The 18,942-nt window shown below is 43.8% G+C and overlaps 1 protein-coding gene across 1 annotated transcript in view; it reads right to left on the bottom strand.

Moving 5' to 3' along the window:
• Positions 1-17,628, bottom strand: part of LOC144142918 (venom metalloproteinase antarease-like TtrivMP_A) — a 78,274-nt gene extending 60,646 nt beyond the window's left edge. The window contains exon 1 of the mRNA XM_077674754.1: positions 17,546-17,628. Coding sequence (XP_077530880.1) covers positions 17,546-17,609 — 64 coding nt within the window. The 5' untranslated portion in view covers positions 17,610-17,628. The remainder of the gene's footprint in view (positions 1-17,545) is intronic.
• Between the last annotated feature and the right edge of the window lie 1,314 nt (positions 17,629-18,942).

Genomic DNA, 18,942 nt, shown 5'->3' with positions numbered 1-18,942 from the left:
CTCTTTCGATACCTAATCCCAGGACATGTTGCAGAAGGTTGTGGACACAAATTGTGAACCATTGTCCGTAACCAATGCCTCTGGGAGCCGTTTCAGGCTGAAAGACCAGTCCAACAATTTAACGGCATCCTCTGAAAAAATGGAATTCGTGCCGAGAACCTAATGCCACTTTGAATATTAATTGAATAATGTAGTGAGATACCAAGGATCATTATCATCATCAGCCGATCTACTGCATGGGCAAAGGCCTCACCCGTCCATCGCCAATTCTTGCGGTCCTGTGCTAACTTCGACCAATTTATCCCCGCAGACTTCTTGATCTCATCTGCCCATTTAACTTTCTGTCACCACCTGCCCCGCTTGCCTTCCCTGTGTATCCACCCGGTTACCCTTCATGACCAACGGCTATATTGCGCTCGCATTATTTGCCCTTCTCCCACCCATCTCTCCTTCTTAATATCTACTAACATGTCCTTAACCCGCGTTTGTTTTCTATGCCACTCAACTTTCTTCTTCCCCCTTAATGTTACACCTCTCATCTTCCGTTCCATTCCTCGCTCAGTTGCCCTCAATTCACATTGAACCCTCTTAGTGAGGCCCCAAGTTTCTGCCCGGTATGTGAGTGCCGGTAAGATACAGCTGTCATATACTTTCACCTTCAGTGGCAATGGTAGGCTGCCATTCATTATCTGGGATATCCTTACAAATGCACTCCGCCCCGTTCTTATAGTTCTAATTATCTCTGCTTCGTGGTTATAATCCGGGGTCACCACTTAACCTAAGTAGATATATCGCTTACCACTTCCACTGCCTTACCACCTATATCAAAACGCTGTGCTCTCCAGAGTTTTTTAAACTATACTTTAGTTTTCTGCATATAACTTTCGGGCAACAATTCTGCCTGAATGAGTGCTGAGGTTTCTACCCAGTGAAATGTTTTCTCGTAATCAACGAAGGCTATAAATAGGGTTTGAGCATACTCCGTGCACTTAAATATTGCCGCGAACCATGCATTGGGTTTGTTTATTTATGTTTTGCCTTTACCGCCCGGGTTGAGCCCGTCTGTGTTACCTGTGCGCCATGGGAGGCGCGTATTCCATTCTTTCCTTCTATGAGGCATGTGTTATTTCTTCTGATAGGGAGAGTGTTATAAACTAACGTGAACAGCCTAGAATAATCTTCGTTCTGTATGCAATTTGACTATTCCAGAAACACTCGCGCGCAAAGGTAAATTCCCGCAGAGCCGATGCCGCGGCATTCGATGCACCGATATTCGCCTACGCTCGTCACTTTGTTGAATGCTGCTTCGCCGCCTGGCCCCGCCTTACATCCGACGTCAACCACAGCGTTCGAAGTTGCCTTGACTGCAAGAGACAAAAAACGCTGCCAACAAGACCCACCGGACTTCTGCAGCCATTCGCCGTCCAATTGAGGCCCTTTCAAGAAATGGATTGTCGTACGACGGACTACGTAACGCGCTTCGCAGAGACAGCCGCTCGTCCGAGGATGACTGCACAAGAAGTCGCGAAGTTATTCATAAACCAAGTTGTGCTGCGACATGGAGCCCCTCAAGTGCTAATCTCTGGCCGCGGAACGGACTTCACTGTGGAGCTGATGCAAGGAATCTTACGCTTCACCAACACGGATCACCGAAGAACGACAGCGTACCACCCCCAAACGAACGGACTAACGGAACGTCTGAACAAGACGATCGCGGATATGCTGTCTATGTACGTCGACCGACGTTGGACATAAGATCTGGGACGAAGTGCTACAGTATGTCACGTTTGCTTACAACACGGCTATGCAGGAAACTATGCAGATGACACCGTTCGAGCTTGTCTATGGAAAACGGCCGACTACGAAGCTGGACGCTATGCTTCGCCACGTGGGAGAAGACGACCTCAACACCGACGTCCAAGGATACCTTCAACGTCGGAGGAGGCCCTCCAGCTTGCACGAGTTCGCACAACGGACTAGCAGCTGGTGGATGCGAAACGCTACAACCTCCGACGCGGAGACGCCGAGTACCGCCCAGGCGATCGTATGTGGGTTTGGATTCCCATCCGACGACATGCATTCAGTAATAATTTTCTATGACGGTATTTCGGACCCTACCCGATTCTACAACGTGTTGGCCAACTTACGTACGAAGGGATCCCCGATGGTGATTCCGTAACATCATGACGATGCACGCGGCCCGGAGTCGTCCATGTGGTTCGCTTAAGGTTTTTTTACGCGCGATGACAGACATTTTTTTTCGCACTGTCGCTTATGTTAGCATCTGGTCGATGCACTCTTAGAGTGTGGTGTACTGCTGTGAACCATGCAATGGGTTTGTTTAAGTACGTTTTGCTTTTACCGCCTGGTTGAGTCGCTATGTTTTATCTGTGCGCCAAGGGAAGCCCGTGTTCCATTCTTTCTATGCCGCATGTGTTATCTCTCCTCATAGGGATAGCGTTTCCAACTAACGTGAACAGCCTAGAATAATCGTCTTTGTTTTAGATGTAACTCAACGGTTCCAGAAACACTCGCGCCCAAATGTATACCCTTGCAGAGCCGACGCTGCGGAATTCGATTTTCCGAGATTCGCCTATGCACGTCTATTTGTTGACTGCTGTTTCGCCGCCTGTGTGTTCTTTGTGTTCTTAGGGGAGCACAAGTTCGCTCCAATACACCTGTTTTTCCTTTACGACAGCTGCGTTCTCTTTGTCTATGTGTCAATATCACCGGATTGATCGTGCGAATATGGTCTCTTGTTGAATAGCCTTTACCAAACCCTACTTGTTCATTGGGTTGACTGAAATCTAAGGTGACAGAAATTCTGTTAGCGATTACCTTGGTTACTGCCTTGTAGACCACTGCGGGTAAACTGATCGGCCTGTAATTTTTGAAGTTGTTCATGTCACCTTTCTAATGAATTAGGATGATGTTCCTTTTCTTTCGAGATTGCGGTACAGTCTCAATTATTAGGCAATGCGTATACAGGTTTGCCTACTTTTCTAGTACAATTTGCCCACCATCCTTCAAGAGGTCTGCTGTTATCTGATCCTCACCACGTGCTACACCCCCGTGCATTTCTTTCAAAGCCGTTTTTACTTCTTCTGTCATTACTGGTGGTATGTCTATCTACTTTGAACTACTTCCTCATTCGGGATTTTCCGGGATGTCGAAACAGTTGTACAGATCTCTATAGTTTTGGCTACTAGAACTATTTTATCCGTATTTGTGATGACATTGCCTTGCATGCCTTTAAGTGCATACATGTGATTTTTCCCGATGCCTAGACGCCTCTTCACGGCTTTCAGGCTGCCACCGTTCTTTATAGCATGCTCGATCCTGTCCATATCATACTTCCGTGTATCAGCTGTCTTACGCCTATTAACTTCGAAAACGGCGCTAGTTCTATTCTGTCAGCTGGGGTGCCGATTATCATGCTTTGCGGTTCCCTTTTAAAATCTTTGGTCTACTGGGAATGTGTACCAGTATCCTGTGCAGCAATCGCGCCTACTACGTAACTTACACATTTCGTGATAATGCGTGTAAGGTTTTCGCTGGCTGCGTAAGTCGTAAACTCTGCTTCCTAGAATACTTTTGACGTGAACAGTCCGAATTCAAATTGACTTTATATATGCGATTAGCCTGGCATCGGGGAGAATGTGGAAGTGCTCCGAAGGGTGAGGTGTAGTGACCACCGAATGGTAAGATCTCGGATAAGGCTGGGTTTTAGGAGGGAGCGCAGAAGCTACTACGACAGAAGCCGACCAAGAAGCTAACATTAAGACGGAAAGTTGAAGATACCTAGGATACGGCACGCTTAAAGGGCCGAAAATGTCCATACCCAAAATTTTAAAGGCCCTCATGCCACTATATTGGCTGCAGTGGAGCTACTCGCAGCGTAGTAGACTTGTCGGCCAGCTTACAGACGTGACTGGGCTTTGCATGATTTTCTACATAACGGTCCATTTCAGGGCAATAATTTTTGTTTTCGGAGGAGCTGGTTAGTACGTACGAGTATGAGCACTATGAAGGGGAACACTGGAACGCGTTTAAAACATCCTGAGACCCAGGTATAAGTGATACACAGCGGCTGCCGTCGGAAACAAAGTAGAAATGGTGACGCTGTTCTAACGGCAGTTCGCATTCTCGCCGTGCGTCTTATTGGAAGTCGGACGATACCACATTATCGGCGAAATGACGTAAGCTCATGCTTTGTAGAAATACAAGATGGTGGGAGCGCGAAGAGTTAGTGGAAGAGCACCCTCCTTTCGAACTTTGTTTTTAACATCGCTATCCACGTACCGCTCCCCGTCTCTTTCGAGGTTGTTTTGCCACGCGTTCCCGTGTTCTCTTTCATATTGCTGTTAATAGTACTCCTTCGTAATGATTTTATTCTGCTAACTGAAGGTATGTAGGCACAAGAACACTGAGAATGACTAGACGGTCTCCACGCATAAGGAAGCCGTCTACAGTAACAAGTTCATTCCTAACACGAAAATCAGCTCTTAAGTCGCTGCTTACGCTTTTCCTTTGTGGCATCCCTTGGACACAAACTCAACAATATTCTGAAGCATCGAATCTGCATTTGTTGTGAGCTGAACAGTTTCTTTATCAACTACTGATGTCACTAGACGGAAGATTTCTTCATTGTACTGAGTTCCTGGCAGTTCTGAATTGGCAATCTGTACAAAGGGTCAGCGATTACAGTTTCTGATTGCTTGCAATATTCAATGTCCAAGTCGTTGCAGAAAACTCTCGCTAACCCCTGTGAAATTCCCAAGGGACTACAACATGCATCTCCTTTGGCTAACAAAGCAACTACAACCTGATGGTCAGTTCTAAGGGCGAAACGTCTACCCCTGAGGAAAATGCCCTTTTTCACGCGCTAAATAACAAGCAAGCGCTTCGCGCGCCCACACAAAGGAATTTTTTCTCAGTTTTCGACACCGTTCTAGACGCGAAGGCTACTGTTCTAAGCTTAGAACCATACTACTGCTGGAATACATCTCCAATTTCAACGTCAGATGCGTCGGTTGTAACTACTACATGCAGATAAGATTAAAGACCCTAACAGCAGAACAACTAAGGCGAGCTTTCAACTTGAAGCTGCGCTTGGCACCATGAAAACAACAAAACTTATGACCTTGCCATAGCATCAGGGGAAGCGGTTCGACTTGATCTGCATATTGATCTATAAACGTGGCATGGTTTCCTGCGAGACCTAAGACGGATTGTAAAGACGATGTTCATTGGAGCTCGAGCATTGCTTTTACCTTGCTTTCTAGAGGTGAAATGCCCTCATCTGAAATTTTTCGCCCCCAAAACCTGAGTTCTATAACTTAAAAAAGGTTTTTTTCATTTAACTTCATGCCATTGGCAAGCTCCAAGTACGTATATCTTTCAACCACGACATCTACAAGACAATTTCAACACAGAGGCCCACATAATGCGCGTGAACTCGGAAGGAGGGCGCCACTAACTTACACCACAGTTATAATCGCTGTGGTAGCATCTGTCATAACGTCAGTAAGCGTTTTTAGAAAAGATTTGATTACTTTTAAAAGTAGCATGAAACTCTTCTGAAAAGACATTACACAACTGCAGAAACAAAAATAAGACAGAGCGCAATGCGACGCTTGAAAAGAGTTCCAGAATATTGTAAAGCAGCTGGTCCATACAAAACTGTACATCAGAAAGAACAGTATTGAGTTCAAGGGCTTTCCTGGGGCGGAGAATGAGGACCTTTGTGGTTAGGTACATCTCCAAAAGGTAAATATTTTACATTAGGATATCACTGTTCTACACCGCGTTCCAATTAAAGGTCTCCCAAACATCGTTGTAGCATTCCTTTCAAGACCATCTGAGGAATAAGTACTGCTTGTTATAAAAAGCCACACTGAATGCGTCAATGCTGGGCTTTCAGTCGAATGACCGGGTTTATGTGAACGAGCACCTTTGGCCTTGAAATAAACTACTTGTTGGTTAAAGTATTGAGGAAAAACGACAAAATAACTGGCAATCTACCTGAGTGTGAGATGCGAAAATACCTAAGTTCTTTACGTGACAGTTGCAGACATTCTTACTTACGACAGTTTGTCTTACTTACGGAATCGAATCTCTTGCGCGAACCACCAAATCTCGCACCCTCTTTACCACAAAACCGCCTTATCAAAGTCATAAAACCAAAGAACTTTCCATCGTGTACTGTAATACTCCGAGCATAGGAAAACTATCTTTACACCATTAGCAAGCTTTCACCGTGGGAACGTTATCTGAGAACTGGTTCAAAAAATAAAATGTGGTCATTCCGGGCCATTTCGTTTTTTTTTTGTTTTTGTATTCCGTGATACCCGCAGTCGTGGCGCGGGTGCGGCAGTTTTTGTTAAAACTACGTATACCATTACCACTATGCCATCTGTATCGAGTAGCTGCGCAGACCATGAGGCTGTTTTAGTCACTCTAGAATTTCCACTGCGAACTGGCGTAATCTAGCGTCCTCTAAATTCTAATCTAGTTTCTAGTATTTACAAACTTGTCCTAACTCTGTCAACGTTAATCATAAATATCTATGAATCTGCTGGTATTTTTGGCGGTTTAATTATCCACTTCAGTTGCCCGAGGTATCAATATTACCTGTATTTGCTCGACTAGCCTAATGTGTGAACGCTAATTAAAAGGCTTACGCGCAATACTGGTATGACGGACACCCTAATTTACCATACATTACACCCCACTAGTGTCCCAGGCGGCACAGAAAGTGTGCCCCAAGACCGGCCCGTCTATGGCCGCTTTCTGGCATGTCCGGCCAGCTTCCAGGTTCTGGCAGCCACTGATCATGCGTTGAACGGCCAACATTCGGCAACCAGCGCTTCGGCATTTTTCCGTCCGCCCGTGTCCGGACGTACAACGGCAGCTAACCGGCTGCCAGATATTGAGTTCTCTTACGGCTGCCGATGTTGAGAAAGAGAACGGCCGAAATACGGCCTTAGGGCATCCGTTTTTTCTTCGGGAAGCGGTAATCGGCCGAAGCACGGCAAGCAACCGGCTACAGAATATGCGTATTCTTGCGGCAGTTGGTGTTCGAAAGGAGACCGGCCGGAGCGCGGCTGCCGTGCATTCGTTGTTTCAACGGTGAACCGCGCGTCCGGCGGACGTACGGCCCCAGAATATACGTTTTTCATTCGGTTAGCTGTCCTCGGCCGAATTACGGCAAGCGAATGGCCACAGCATATTTGGCAACCGGTGTTCAAGAGGAGACCGGCCTACGTAAGGTAGCTGGTTATACGTCATTTTTTCGGCAAACGGCATACAGCCGAACAACGGCTCGCGCCTGGGCGCCGAGAATTCATGCATAGACGTGTTTGGAAGGAGACTGACCGTTTTTTTTCCTGGGGGGATAAAAAGCCGTTAGGGAGCCGAACGACGGGGACGCGTTTTTCATCCGCTCCGTGTTTCTACGTTTTAAATGAACGAACATCGTTTGTCAAACAGTAATGAGTGTTCTCGGTGAACGGGCAAGGTGCAAGGACTCACTGGACATTAGCAGGGAACCTTTTAGGCCATCGAAATGTCATTTATTGCCACAAGAAGACTGTGCCACACCGACGGGTGAGCTAAGCCTCGCCAGTCATCGCCGCTACCACGCCTCGGCCGCCGGCTTCGTCGACGCATCAGCTCTAGGCTATTCGCCCGCTGAAGAAATGGAGAGCATTGGAGACATCGACCCGCCAGAGATGTCCGATCCGAGATGGAGATGGTTCACCAAAATAACTGGCCTTCAAGGGCGTCGAGCAAGCGGCCACCACGCAGGAGCTAAACCGCCACCATGACAAGGACTCCCCACCAAACAAAGGCAAGTGCGAGCAAAAGCGCAAGTTATTCTGCTTACAATTAAACTGCGACAAGCAATGTTGCACTATGTTGTTGGTGATAAACGTAGAAGAGACTCGCTCGTGCGTTGGTAGGATCAACTTCATGCCCTGCACTATGTTACTTCAGGGGATTTTACGACTGCCTATTTAGAAAAAAAAATATTTTAAATTTGGGATAACAACAGAGCCTTGTCACTGACGAAGCCTAGCTGTTAATTTAGTTCCGATGTTTGAAGGTGAGCTCAGCTACTCTTGGGATATGACTCATTTGGGTAAACATAATCGCCAGCATCCTAGCAAACACGGATTTTGTCAGGATTTTCTTGCTCAACGCAGATTGTTGAGTTCACGCACGATTTGGCTCTTGCAATAGATAAGCTTAAGGTGGTTGACTGTATATTCTTGGACTGCAAAAAAGCAAATGATGGTGTTGCATATCACCTTCTGCGTAGTACATTTCATCCTATGAACTGAATGAATCGATTTTTGCATTGTTATTACTATTGGCCCTATAGCTCTGTTCAAAAGTACTGTGTAGTTAACCGGACTATAGCGAATGAACGTGATTCCGTATACCTGCAGCTTTATTCGAATTTAATAATATCCTGGTGTGCTGATTCAGAAAAGTTTTTGGGTGTTAAACAGTGTGTTAACGGCACCTTTACAAGAAAACCTTCATTCCAATAGAATAAGTATATCGTAAATTATGCTGCTGTGACAACGGCCGAGGAATATAAATACCTAGGAGTTTATTTAGGGAGTGAGTAGAGGTCAAATAGGCAGGTTCACACCATAAAAGTTACGGCTGCATACGTTTTTGGCTTTCTGAGATGAAATTTCAGTGAACCTCCATCTAACTGAGAAGAACAACCGTATTTCACTCATGTGCGCTCAATCTTGGAGTACGCATGTGTTTTCGTGGATCCCTACACCAAAAGCTCGTTGATACGCTCGAAAACATTCAGAATATGTCAGTGCGATTCGTATTAGGTAATTGGCCCGCTCAACTTAGCATGAGAGAAAGTAAAAGTAAACTGAAATGGCAGGACGTGAAAGATCACAGACGAAACCACAGGTTGAACTTTTTTCGTGATACCTATCATTCGAAAACTGTTGTAGAAGGGGAGAAGTATGTCCAAGCGCCATTCTACATATCGCAAAGTGGGACCGCTAGCTTAAAGCAAATTATTAACTTTCCTTTAAAGGTGACGCCTTGCGCGATTCATTTTATTTTACATCAATACTGCAGTGTAATTATCTTCGACGTATGATTGCATTAACTGTTTATATTGACGATTTTCAGCGCGCTTTGTAGAATTATTTTGTTATTTTGTCTCATATTTAATGCTTAGTGTTATGTATCTCCCTTCTGTAATGCATGCAAAGGCAAGCAGACATCGAATAAATAAATAAATAAATAAATAAATAAATAAATAAATAAATAAATAAATAAATAAAAAAAAATATATATATATATATATATATATATATATATATATATATATATATATATATAAATAAATAAATAAATATATAAATAAAACAATGAATAAATAAATGAATAAAAACTAATAAACAAACAAATAAATAAATAAATAAATATATAAACTTCCAGAGGCGCAAGTTTGCCTCCGACGGGTTGAGAACCCTACGCATTCAACCTTGACCAATAAAATATTTATTGCCCTATTCGTTGCAGTATGCAAGGTTTCCTGTATGCATGCTACCATTGCTATGTTATTGGTTTGAAACAAATTATGTAACTCTAATTTTACGCCTTTCCTTGCGTGAAAACAAATGGATACAACTGCAGCCACCTGAAGCAGGGCGTCATTCGCGACGCGTCTAGAATTTTTTGAACGTAGTATGACATTATAAGAAAATTAAGCTCTTTTGGACTATTAAGTGGTGTGGACGTATACTCATGAAAACAAAATTAAAATAGATTGAAAATGAAAGTACTTGTTCGCTCCTTCTTATGATCAGCCCTGCGCAAGACCATCAGAAAAGTTGATCGAGTAGAAAATGTCTTTGCAAGAAAAATGGGCAAAAACTGGATATACTTTTTTGTGAAGGAGTTATATTAAATGCTGCAGAGTGTTTTGTTGAGAACCAAAACGCTTCGTAAAGGCATTCACGCCGGTTTTATATACATCAAAACTGGTCAAGGGACTGTTATAAAAATAGTTTATGTAGTCATAGCATGAAAGTGTTCCGGAATATTGCCCTAAAAGAAATTGGCTAAAAGCGGCGCAATTTATCTCTCTGAAATTCAACCCACTAAAGTATGCGCCCTCCGCCGCCCCCCCCCCCCCCCCCCCCCTTCTCCTCTTTCCCCGTTTATTACAGGTAAGCCGCCCCACAGAGGATATCAGGACCTGGACAATACATCTATTGAAGCTCTACAAAGAACTGAATATTTTCTGTGTTCGGCAGTAAATGAGGCACAGCAATTGAAGGAACGACAATTTGTGAGCACTGTTTAATAAAAGAATTTTGCTGTCAACTGAGGCTGGTAATTAAGCAAGGCTGCGCTGAAAGCTTGACGGCTGGTGGCTGCGCGCGAGTTCACTTTGATGGGGCTTCATTGGACCCAAAATTCTGGGTTTGTGCTGATTCTGCACTGCGCGAATGAGTCATCTGCTTGCGCGACATGCAGTGACCGGCCTCAGTACAGCTAACGTACTGTGGCTGAACTCCAATGCCCGTAGCACGGCCGTATTTCCGGTAGCTGTAGTCCGGCTGGAGTCCGACGACCGCATCTCGGCTGTCCTCCGGCGGACGTACTTCGGCCGTACACGGGTGGCTTTAGAATGGCCGGAGCCCTACGGCTTGAATCTGGCCGTATGACCGTAAGCCGGTCGACTGGCCGACGGACACTGGCCGTTGAACAGCCATGGGAGTACGGCCGTATACGGCCAAAAGGCCCACATTTGGACATGGGCCGAACATGGCTGCCGGAAAACGGCCGGACAGAAAATCACCGGCCAAAGTACACCGGCCTGTTTTAGGCCGAACAGTCCTGTGCTGCCTGGGACGTAGCAGCGGGTGTTTTTAAATAATCTATTACCGACCGCCTTCCTTTTTTTTAAAGTTGGAGGACGGAATGAACACCAAGCACAGTAACGAGGATTTTTTTTAACACATTACAAACACTTGCGGATATGTATTTTGTGTAATATTGCTACATATATTTATATTAAGGACTTTACCAGGAAGGCTGGCACTTTTATTCACACTCTTATGAACGCCGTCGCGGAAAGCGTGTCAGGGCCTATAAATCTTGTAGGACAAACAAATATCCCCCTGCCTGAACAGCCCGATGTTTGAAATGCTTAAACAGAATGGTTACTGGTACTACAAGTACGACGTAAAGAAGATAGTGAACAATACTTCCGTCAATACAAATGGTTTTAAAATATCTGTGTTTCTGCACTGAGACCGCAAAAAAAAAACAGTACTATACATGCCTCATTCATAAAGGGCCCGGAATTAGGAATGCGACTGGTAAAGGCACTAGGCTTCGTATTACCCCAGGTAATATATATGAAAATACCGCGGTATGTTACACATATCTTACAACCATAGCCTTTATCAATTCCAGTACAGTCAGGTTTGGTGGACTATCATTGCGGAGCAACATCACAAACCGTTTCTTAATACAAGAGGGAAAGTGCTAGGTGTGACGTCAGTTGCTTCTAACATGACACTAAGCAAAGTTGCTCCACGCGACAATAATTCTATAGCTGGAAGAAAAGTGGTTTGACGCAAAATTTCTTCTCGATGTCTTTAAAAATAATGTCGAAGGTCTGAGCCCTATTATGTGTCATTCGTTCAACCACTGGTTGCTAGGTGGTATCTATCGAACGTCGCTAAAGATAGCTAAGGTTTTTCTGATACATGAAGACGGGAAAAATTCCTCACCATCCAGCTGCGGACCACTCTGAATTCTGAGTGTGTCTCATATAATTTTGAAAATGTTCTTGCAAACCGAAATAACGCATTTTCTTATAACTACGAAATCTTTTCCCAAGAGAGGTACCGGTTTAGGTCAAAGCATTCCACTTCAGCTGCAACAGTCAAACTCACATACATTATCAACATGGCAGTTAACGACGCGAAACCTGTTAAGTTGAATTTGCAGACCTAAAAAGGCATTTGATATTGTCAATCATGAAATTATCCTTGTAAATGAGGAAGGCAAGAATTCAAAGATAAAAGGTTGAATTCATTTTCTAGGTTCCTTAAAAATCTACAGTAAGTGCTGTAAGTTGCGATATCAACTCCTCCCCACAGGAAGTGCGCATTGGTATTCCGCAGGGTTCTGTGCTACGGCAGATGCTATTTTCGATATTACCCACTGGCATTAAAAATGCAATATTTCACGCAAAATTAGCAATTTATGCTGACGACATGGCGCATGTCGCGACGGGCCACAGCGTATAGGAATACAGACAATGAATAGTACGGATTAATAATGCACTTCCCGGTTGGTTCTAATGTTATAATGCGCTTTTGCCGCTTCTTTTGATACCTAATAAACTTTGGCAGCCAGATATTAAGGTAATTTCGCATGGGATGTCTGCAACCTCACTTCAATGCAATGTAAAAAAACGAACCCTTTCTCGATGGCTGGTACGTGAACATGGCGCAACGAAAGCTTGACATCGTTGGGGTGTCTATGGTCCGGTTTTGTGTGTATGTGGGTGGGGTTTGTGCGTACGTGTGCCTGAAGTCGCGTATAGGCGCTTGTTTTGGTACCTTTTTGCGCCTTTGCTTAAGAAGGTGTGTTTATTGCCGAAGGTTTTTTTCTGTTGCTAGTGTTAAAGGTCGGTAGTGCCCCATCATTGCAGGCGTTAACGGTAACTTGATAACGCAGATGGCAATTCTTGTGCTCATCTCCAGCGTTTATTGTTCACCGTTTCGCTATTCATCTAAACGTGCTCTAAAACACTTGGCTTCGGGAGTCAACTCCGGTAACTTCATTTTTTTGCACTTCGTAACCAATTATTCTTCATTGACACGTTCACATAACGTTTGCCCGCCTCCAAACCAATCCGACGAACTCTTGAAAAACTGGTATTTTAAAAACTCAGCTGCGGGTAAACAAAATAAAGCCATGCAAACTTCAGCCATCCAAATTTTTTCCCTCAGACAACTAGGTTATGGCCCTTATATAAATACTAACGAGAATATCGGCTATTATCTTAAAGTGAAAAATTTACTGTTTAAAAAATGCACCACCCATAACCCAATCAGATATGTGTAAATGTATATCCAAAACGTAACAATATTTCCGAGCCCAATCACAAATTCTCGCGATCCTCCCACCACACCAGCGGTTCTGCCGGCATTCCGATCCCGATTAAAATTTTTCGTAAAAAGCGAATCCCAAGATTAGCAACATTCTGTCTACCCTGTGATTGCTTACGGATGAAGAGTTTCCGAATGTTGTTATAGGGGAATAATGACAGGTCAGAAAACATGCCTTTCTATCGAGAAGGGTGAGAGACTCGTTTTTAACATGCAAGCCAGGTTGTAAAAACAGCCAGTCATGCTGCCAGCAGAAGCGACTCGGAATATACGAAAGCGATGTTGGACGGCATTATACAGGGTGTTAAAAGGAAGGCAAAGTAATTTAAAAAGTAGGTTCTCGTAGGTCAAATTGTTTTACGTCCACGAAGTTATCAGAGGTCGTGGCGTCCCAATAAATTGAGTTCCAATTGGCAGTTTTGGAACAATCAGCTTGTACTTGCTAAATAACTTTTTAATTATGCAGTTAGGCTTCTTACCGAAAAGTGTAAATGGTATAAGATCACCAGTCTACCCCATATAAGGTTTTCAGGGATCATGGCGTAAATGATTATGAGGAAGGCGAAGGGAAATGAAAAAGAACGTAGCAAGACAAGGAGCCGGTGGACGGAGAGATCGGGGTTCGAGGTGACCAAAAGAGGCGGGTCATGCGGTCTGGGAACCCACAAAACACCAGCGCCATTCCCCGCTTTCATCATCGAGCAGTCGATACAGGTGCGGCTGGTTAATGGCGGCTCCATCTTGTTGGCTTCCGCACCGCCGTGCACGGCCAACCCCGCGCCATCGGCTTCGCCCCGCTGGCCCAACTACTGGCTGCACAAACTCGATCGCCGCGATTATGGCCTGCCCACAGCCTCGGCAAACACGTATCAACGCAGCGAGAGTGCGGTAGGATAGTTTCATGTGACAGTGCGCAAAACACAATGACTCTGGTCGTGTAAAGACTAACATGACACTTGAATTCCTTATTTTTGTTTTTTTATGATTAGGTTATCATCCTTTTTCTATCCTCCATCGTTGTCTATCTATCCTCCTCTTCTATCGTTGTCTATCTATCCTAGTCTCTTCCTGCCTCATTCCGGCCTGATCCCATATTCTATTCTAAAAACACAGGTGACGATGGCACCAGTGTTATATTTCCAAAGATGTCATCGCCCGCGGACCATTCAGTCCACCGAGACCCGCATCTGGAGATCGACGGCAGCAAAGCGCTGCAAAGCCATGCTCCCGTCTTCACATCACCCAGAGATGCATAGGTCACATGTACGCTGCGCTTTATCACGGCCGTGCTAGATCGACGGCGGTCAAGAGCCCGGCCATGGCTTTATCTTTTCTCGAACGAAAAGTAATGCGGCGAACTTGTGACGTGTAGAGCGGTGAGTGACGTCAATAAGGGGAAAGGACCTCGCGGCGCTTTACAGCCGCTAAGCTCCAGATGCGGGCGTCCGGAGCCCTGAAGTACAGAGCCGGAGTTTTCCGGGTAATTTTATTTTGGCAAACCTAGCGCCGGATTTCGGGTTGATTCATGATCCTCAAAAATTTCTACATTAGAATCACATGTTTAACTGCAATATTTAAAAGTTAATTATCAAGCACAAGTTCCCTCGTATCCCAAATACCAATCTGAACACGTTTTTTTCTGGCCGCCACGGCACCTGATCAGTTTGCACAACAAACAATTTTACCACCCACAGTCTATTTCTAAAGACTACTTCGTTTTCTCTGAAACACCCTGTATATGCCAATAAGATAAAACTCTTTCAGCGGTGCCTATTTTACAGGCATTGTCTCATTATACTTGTATAGTACCTGGGGGTTGGTGCCTTGCCTTTAGAGAAGAGGACGCATGCCTTTAGGGAGGAATGTGTGCGCCACGTTTTGTGCAGCGCGAGATGAAGAGCATCAATAAGCAGTTTTGTGAAAAGTGTAGACCTCACAGATGTGAGACAATAAAGGGGCGAGTAAGCATCCAGGGGTAGTCGCATTTGGAAGTGTCTGTAGTCGGAAGGGGGAAGCGGAATCTCAAGGGGGGCTCGCAAAAAGCCCAAGGTGGAAGAAGGAACAGACTGGGCACCACTTTTTTGGTAGTGAGTCCGTCATGAAAAAATGCGCTAGAAAACGCAGGAAATATTTGGCTAAAATACGTTTCGTAACCCGTGCCAGAACGAGTAGACTACAAAAAAATTAGAATACCAAGAATCCTCAGAGCAAGGAACAAGGTGGAGAGTGCCTCTGTTTAACCTAATTTCATATCAGTGCGCAGGACATTGGGCCTTGTGTGGCGATCCTGGTTCTTTTGTCATAACACCATTAGGAGAAAATTATTTAGTGAACGCAGCTTGGCCAATCGCAGATAAATACGCGAGAGTGTAGGGGTGCAATGAGCTTTTATATTATCAAAAATTTGGAATTCACAATTTGAACAAAATTATTTGCATGATTACGAGAAATCACAAGAAACACAAAATTCCGACGCATAGCCGATTTGCACAACTGATGATTTGGGATTACCTCGTCTAGTTCAGCCAATTGTTTAAATAATGCTGCGAACAAATACTTAGAAACGTGAACCTGAAAGCTTAGCCATCCGAATAAAGATAATTTTGCTTACCTCGAAAGAGTTGTTAAATATACAGCAAAGTAGCACCACTTCAGGCTTGGCAATAACATGCCAGAAGTGGATAAATATCTCTCCTCCGGTACATCGCCAAACAACGGCAAGGTAATCAGGTCTACTATTACTATCGGTGGAGACAACTTGCAGCACCACGAAATAAAATACGGTGAGCTCGCTTCGCCTTGAAATAGTCCCCACAGGCCCCACGTTTATTCCCTAATGAACACGAAATGTTGCTTTGTCGCATAGAAAGATTTTCAATTAGAGCTTCCGCGTTTACCATCCACTATCTCCAAGCGCTGAAAATTATCTTAGCAAGAGTATCGGCTTCATTTTCGTGCTCTTTGTCATACTAAAATATGACTGCTCTTTCTAAGCGCCGAATGGACAAAATGAACCGCACTAGGCGGGGTTGGACATCTTAAAATCATGCATACTCTCTTCGCTAGAATAGTGAAATTTTTTCAGAGCTCAAGGACAAGCCTCTTTGTTTTTACAGTCTAATTGTCTCTACGCCCGATTTCAAGATATTCTGAGCTCTGGCTGTTCGCTGCCACCGCCATTGTGGACGGTAGGCCGTCATGATGTTCTTTCAACTGCGCCTGCAGAACATCTGGCAGGACTAAGGGAAATTCAGACGTCTAGTGCCCCCAAAAAATGGTCAATGAAGGTACTGACGCTGTATACAATATTTGTGGCGTACCCTCAACACATATGCACCTTCATAAGTTACGGAGTAGAAAGGTTAAAAATTTCACAATATTCTCCAGAACTCTTATCAAGGTGCCGCGCGCTACAAAGAGGCAAATGATATAGGTAAATGTTGGTGCAGGTCAACGAGCTTGCTGTATGAGGTACGTACGGTGGAGGAAGGTATGGAACCTGTGGGAGTACGACGTAAGGTCAGGAACCGCGGGCTGTACACGTAGGAAAATGGCTACCGATGGCGTCACTACAGGTTGCAGTATACCGATCATTCGATGAAGAAATGAGATAAGAATCTTCGGTAGCAAAGAATTGATTCAAGCCGTGCATTTCAGGAGGAGTTATAATTTCATTGGGAAGGTCTTTTGTTTTAAGTGAACCTAAACACATTGATGCTGTTTGTGGTGCTGACTCAGCACTTGCACTTTCTGACAGATTACCTTTTTGCGCATTTGCCGGCCAATTAGCACGAGAGAGTTTTGTCGAGCTGCAAGTTTTAAGTATTTTTCTCCACCCTCCGGCCATTTTAATTGTTACCAGTAATCGCGAAAAGCGTCTGGGACATTCGATTCGACCTAATGTTGTCCCTGTATAAAATATATGTGAACGAAAAATGAATGAAGCATTTCGACTTTAGCAAGGCTGTTTCAGGTGGTGAGGTCAATGATTATTTTCTTTAATGCAAATGCTACCATCCTTCAATCGAACGCACATTGATGTTTTTTATTTTATTCTCCAGAATTGTCCCCCTACCGTCACTAAAATCTTAATTTGCCCCAGATATCTTTTCAAAATACAAACTAATTACTTAAATAAAATGTTTACGTGCGTGCATGTACTCAATATACCCAATGCATTGTTCTTAGCTGAAATAATTCTGAAAAAAATATATTATTAAATGTATCTATTGTATAAAAGCACATAGAACCCGGCAATGTAAAAAGTTCTTTTGTGTATTTCAACCGTCTTCAAGTACCGGAACGTTCAAAAAATTAAGCGATTACTGCTTGATGCGTGATAGAGAAAAATCATGACTCACTCCATGATGCGTGAAGTACACGAAATGAGACGAGTAGGAGAGCTATTGCTAACTCGCTCAGCATTCTAACGTGTGCACTCGGAGTGAAGTAATCGAGGAGTGGTTTTATGTTCTCACGAAACCCACATCACAAGCCCCCTCACCACACTTTCTAGAAATGCCAGAACACCTTCTGAGGTTTGCAGCACATTATACACAGAAAGTAAAGTCCCGGTTGAGCGAACTGTTTAAATATTTCTTTGATGTATTGCCCTTGAGGCATTAAGGCATATTTTGTACCACGCTGCAAAAAGAAAAAAATCGAACAATGAAAGTGGGCTGGTCTTCTGAAATAGACACACTGATTTGACGAATACAGTTCGTTGTGATTTACTATAACATTGTCGCACGAAGAGGTTAGGTGAGGGTGGTTAGATATATGCGAAACGTTGCTCGTGTTTCTGAATCAAAACAGGAGATCTTTGAGCTTCAAGAAACTACCGTATTTTATGAGGTATGACCTGTTTTAACTCACATGACGACTTTTTCAATAGTCAACATATATCCTTGCTACTGATTTGTAAAATCCTGCTTTTTATTTCAATCCCATCAATTATCTTCTTAACATGCATTCTTGCACGTAGATGTAGGTTCGACTTTGTATTTTGCAACCTAAATGCCATTGAAAACAAAGCATGTGACCAAATTTTCTGGATCGTCTCCTGTCAGTACCTCCAAAATATTTCAAACGCAGTGTGAACTTGGTTATTATTTTATGTGGCGGAGCGTTAAGGTCAACCTGATATGTTCAACATCAAACAATAGTTTATGCGTCAAGGTTCTCGAGTCACTCAAGTAGATCAAAACTAGCATTTGAAACGAGCCATTTCATGTCCTCAAACCTGAAAAGAAATGCACTAAGATGAAATCTAAAAAACGTTCCTTCTGGAATTTTCTTCCACCTGAAGCTTCGAGGCTTTGACGGAGACAAGACCTCGTAGACGAGCAGAAATATACATAATGGAAGCAGTAATGTCTGGACGGCGTGTTTGAGCCATTGCCCTGTTTCCGCCTCATTTTGTTCCAGCTGAATTAATTTTTCCGCAGTTAATGCTACTTTTATGCAGTTCCTTTCGCCTGCGTTTTTGGTAACACAAAGTGTGTTACTGGCTGAAGCGTTGATGCCTACTTTATGTACAGAACAACTCAAAATAAACAAAGCCGGATGGTAAATTACGGTGTTGCACTTTAAAAAATTACAACCAACGTACTCTTTCGTCGCAAGTTTTATTTGTACTTTGACCCTTGATAAACATGTATTTACTTCCTTCTAGTGTTCATTATAAAATCCACGTCCCGCTAATGGCTTCTTTGCTTCAAAAAGACAATGGTGCGCATAAATCTGCTTGAATTTATAA

This window comes from Haemaphysalis longicornis, unplaced genomic scaffold (genome assembly GCF_048455015.1).
Source record: "Haemaphysalis longicornis isolate Haplotype H1 unplaced genomic scaffold, Haemaphysalis longicornis Haplotype H1 scaffold_6, whole genome shotgun sequence".
Classification (NCBI taxonomy): domain Eukaryota; kingdom Metazoa; phylum Arthropoda; class Arachnida; order Ixodida; family Ixodidae; genus Haemaphysalis; species Haemaphysalis longicornis.
This window is presented reverse-complemented; position numbering and strand designations above follow the sequence as displayed.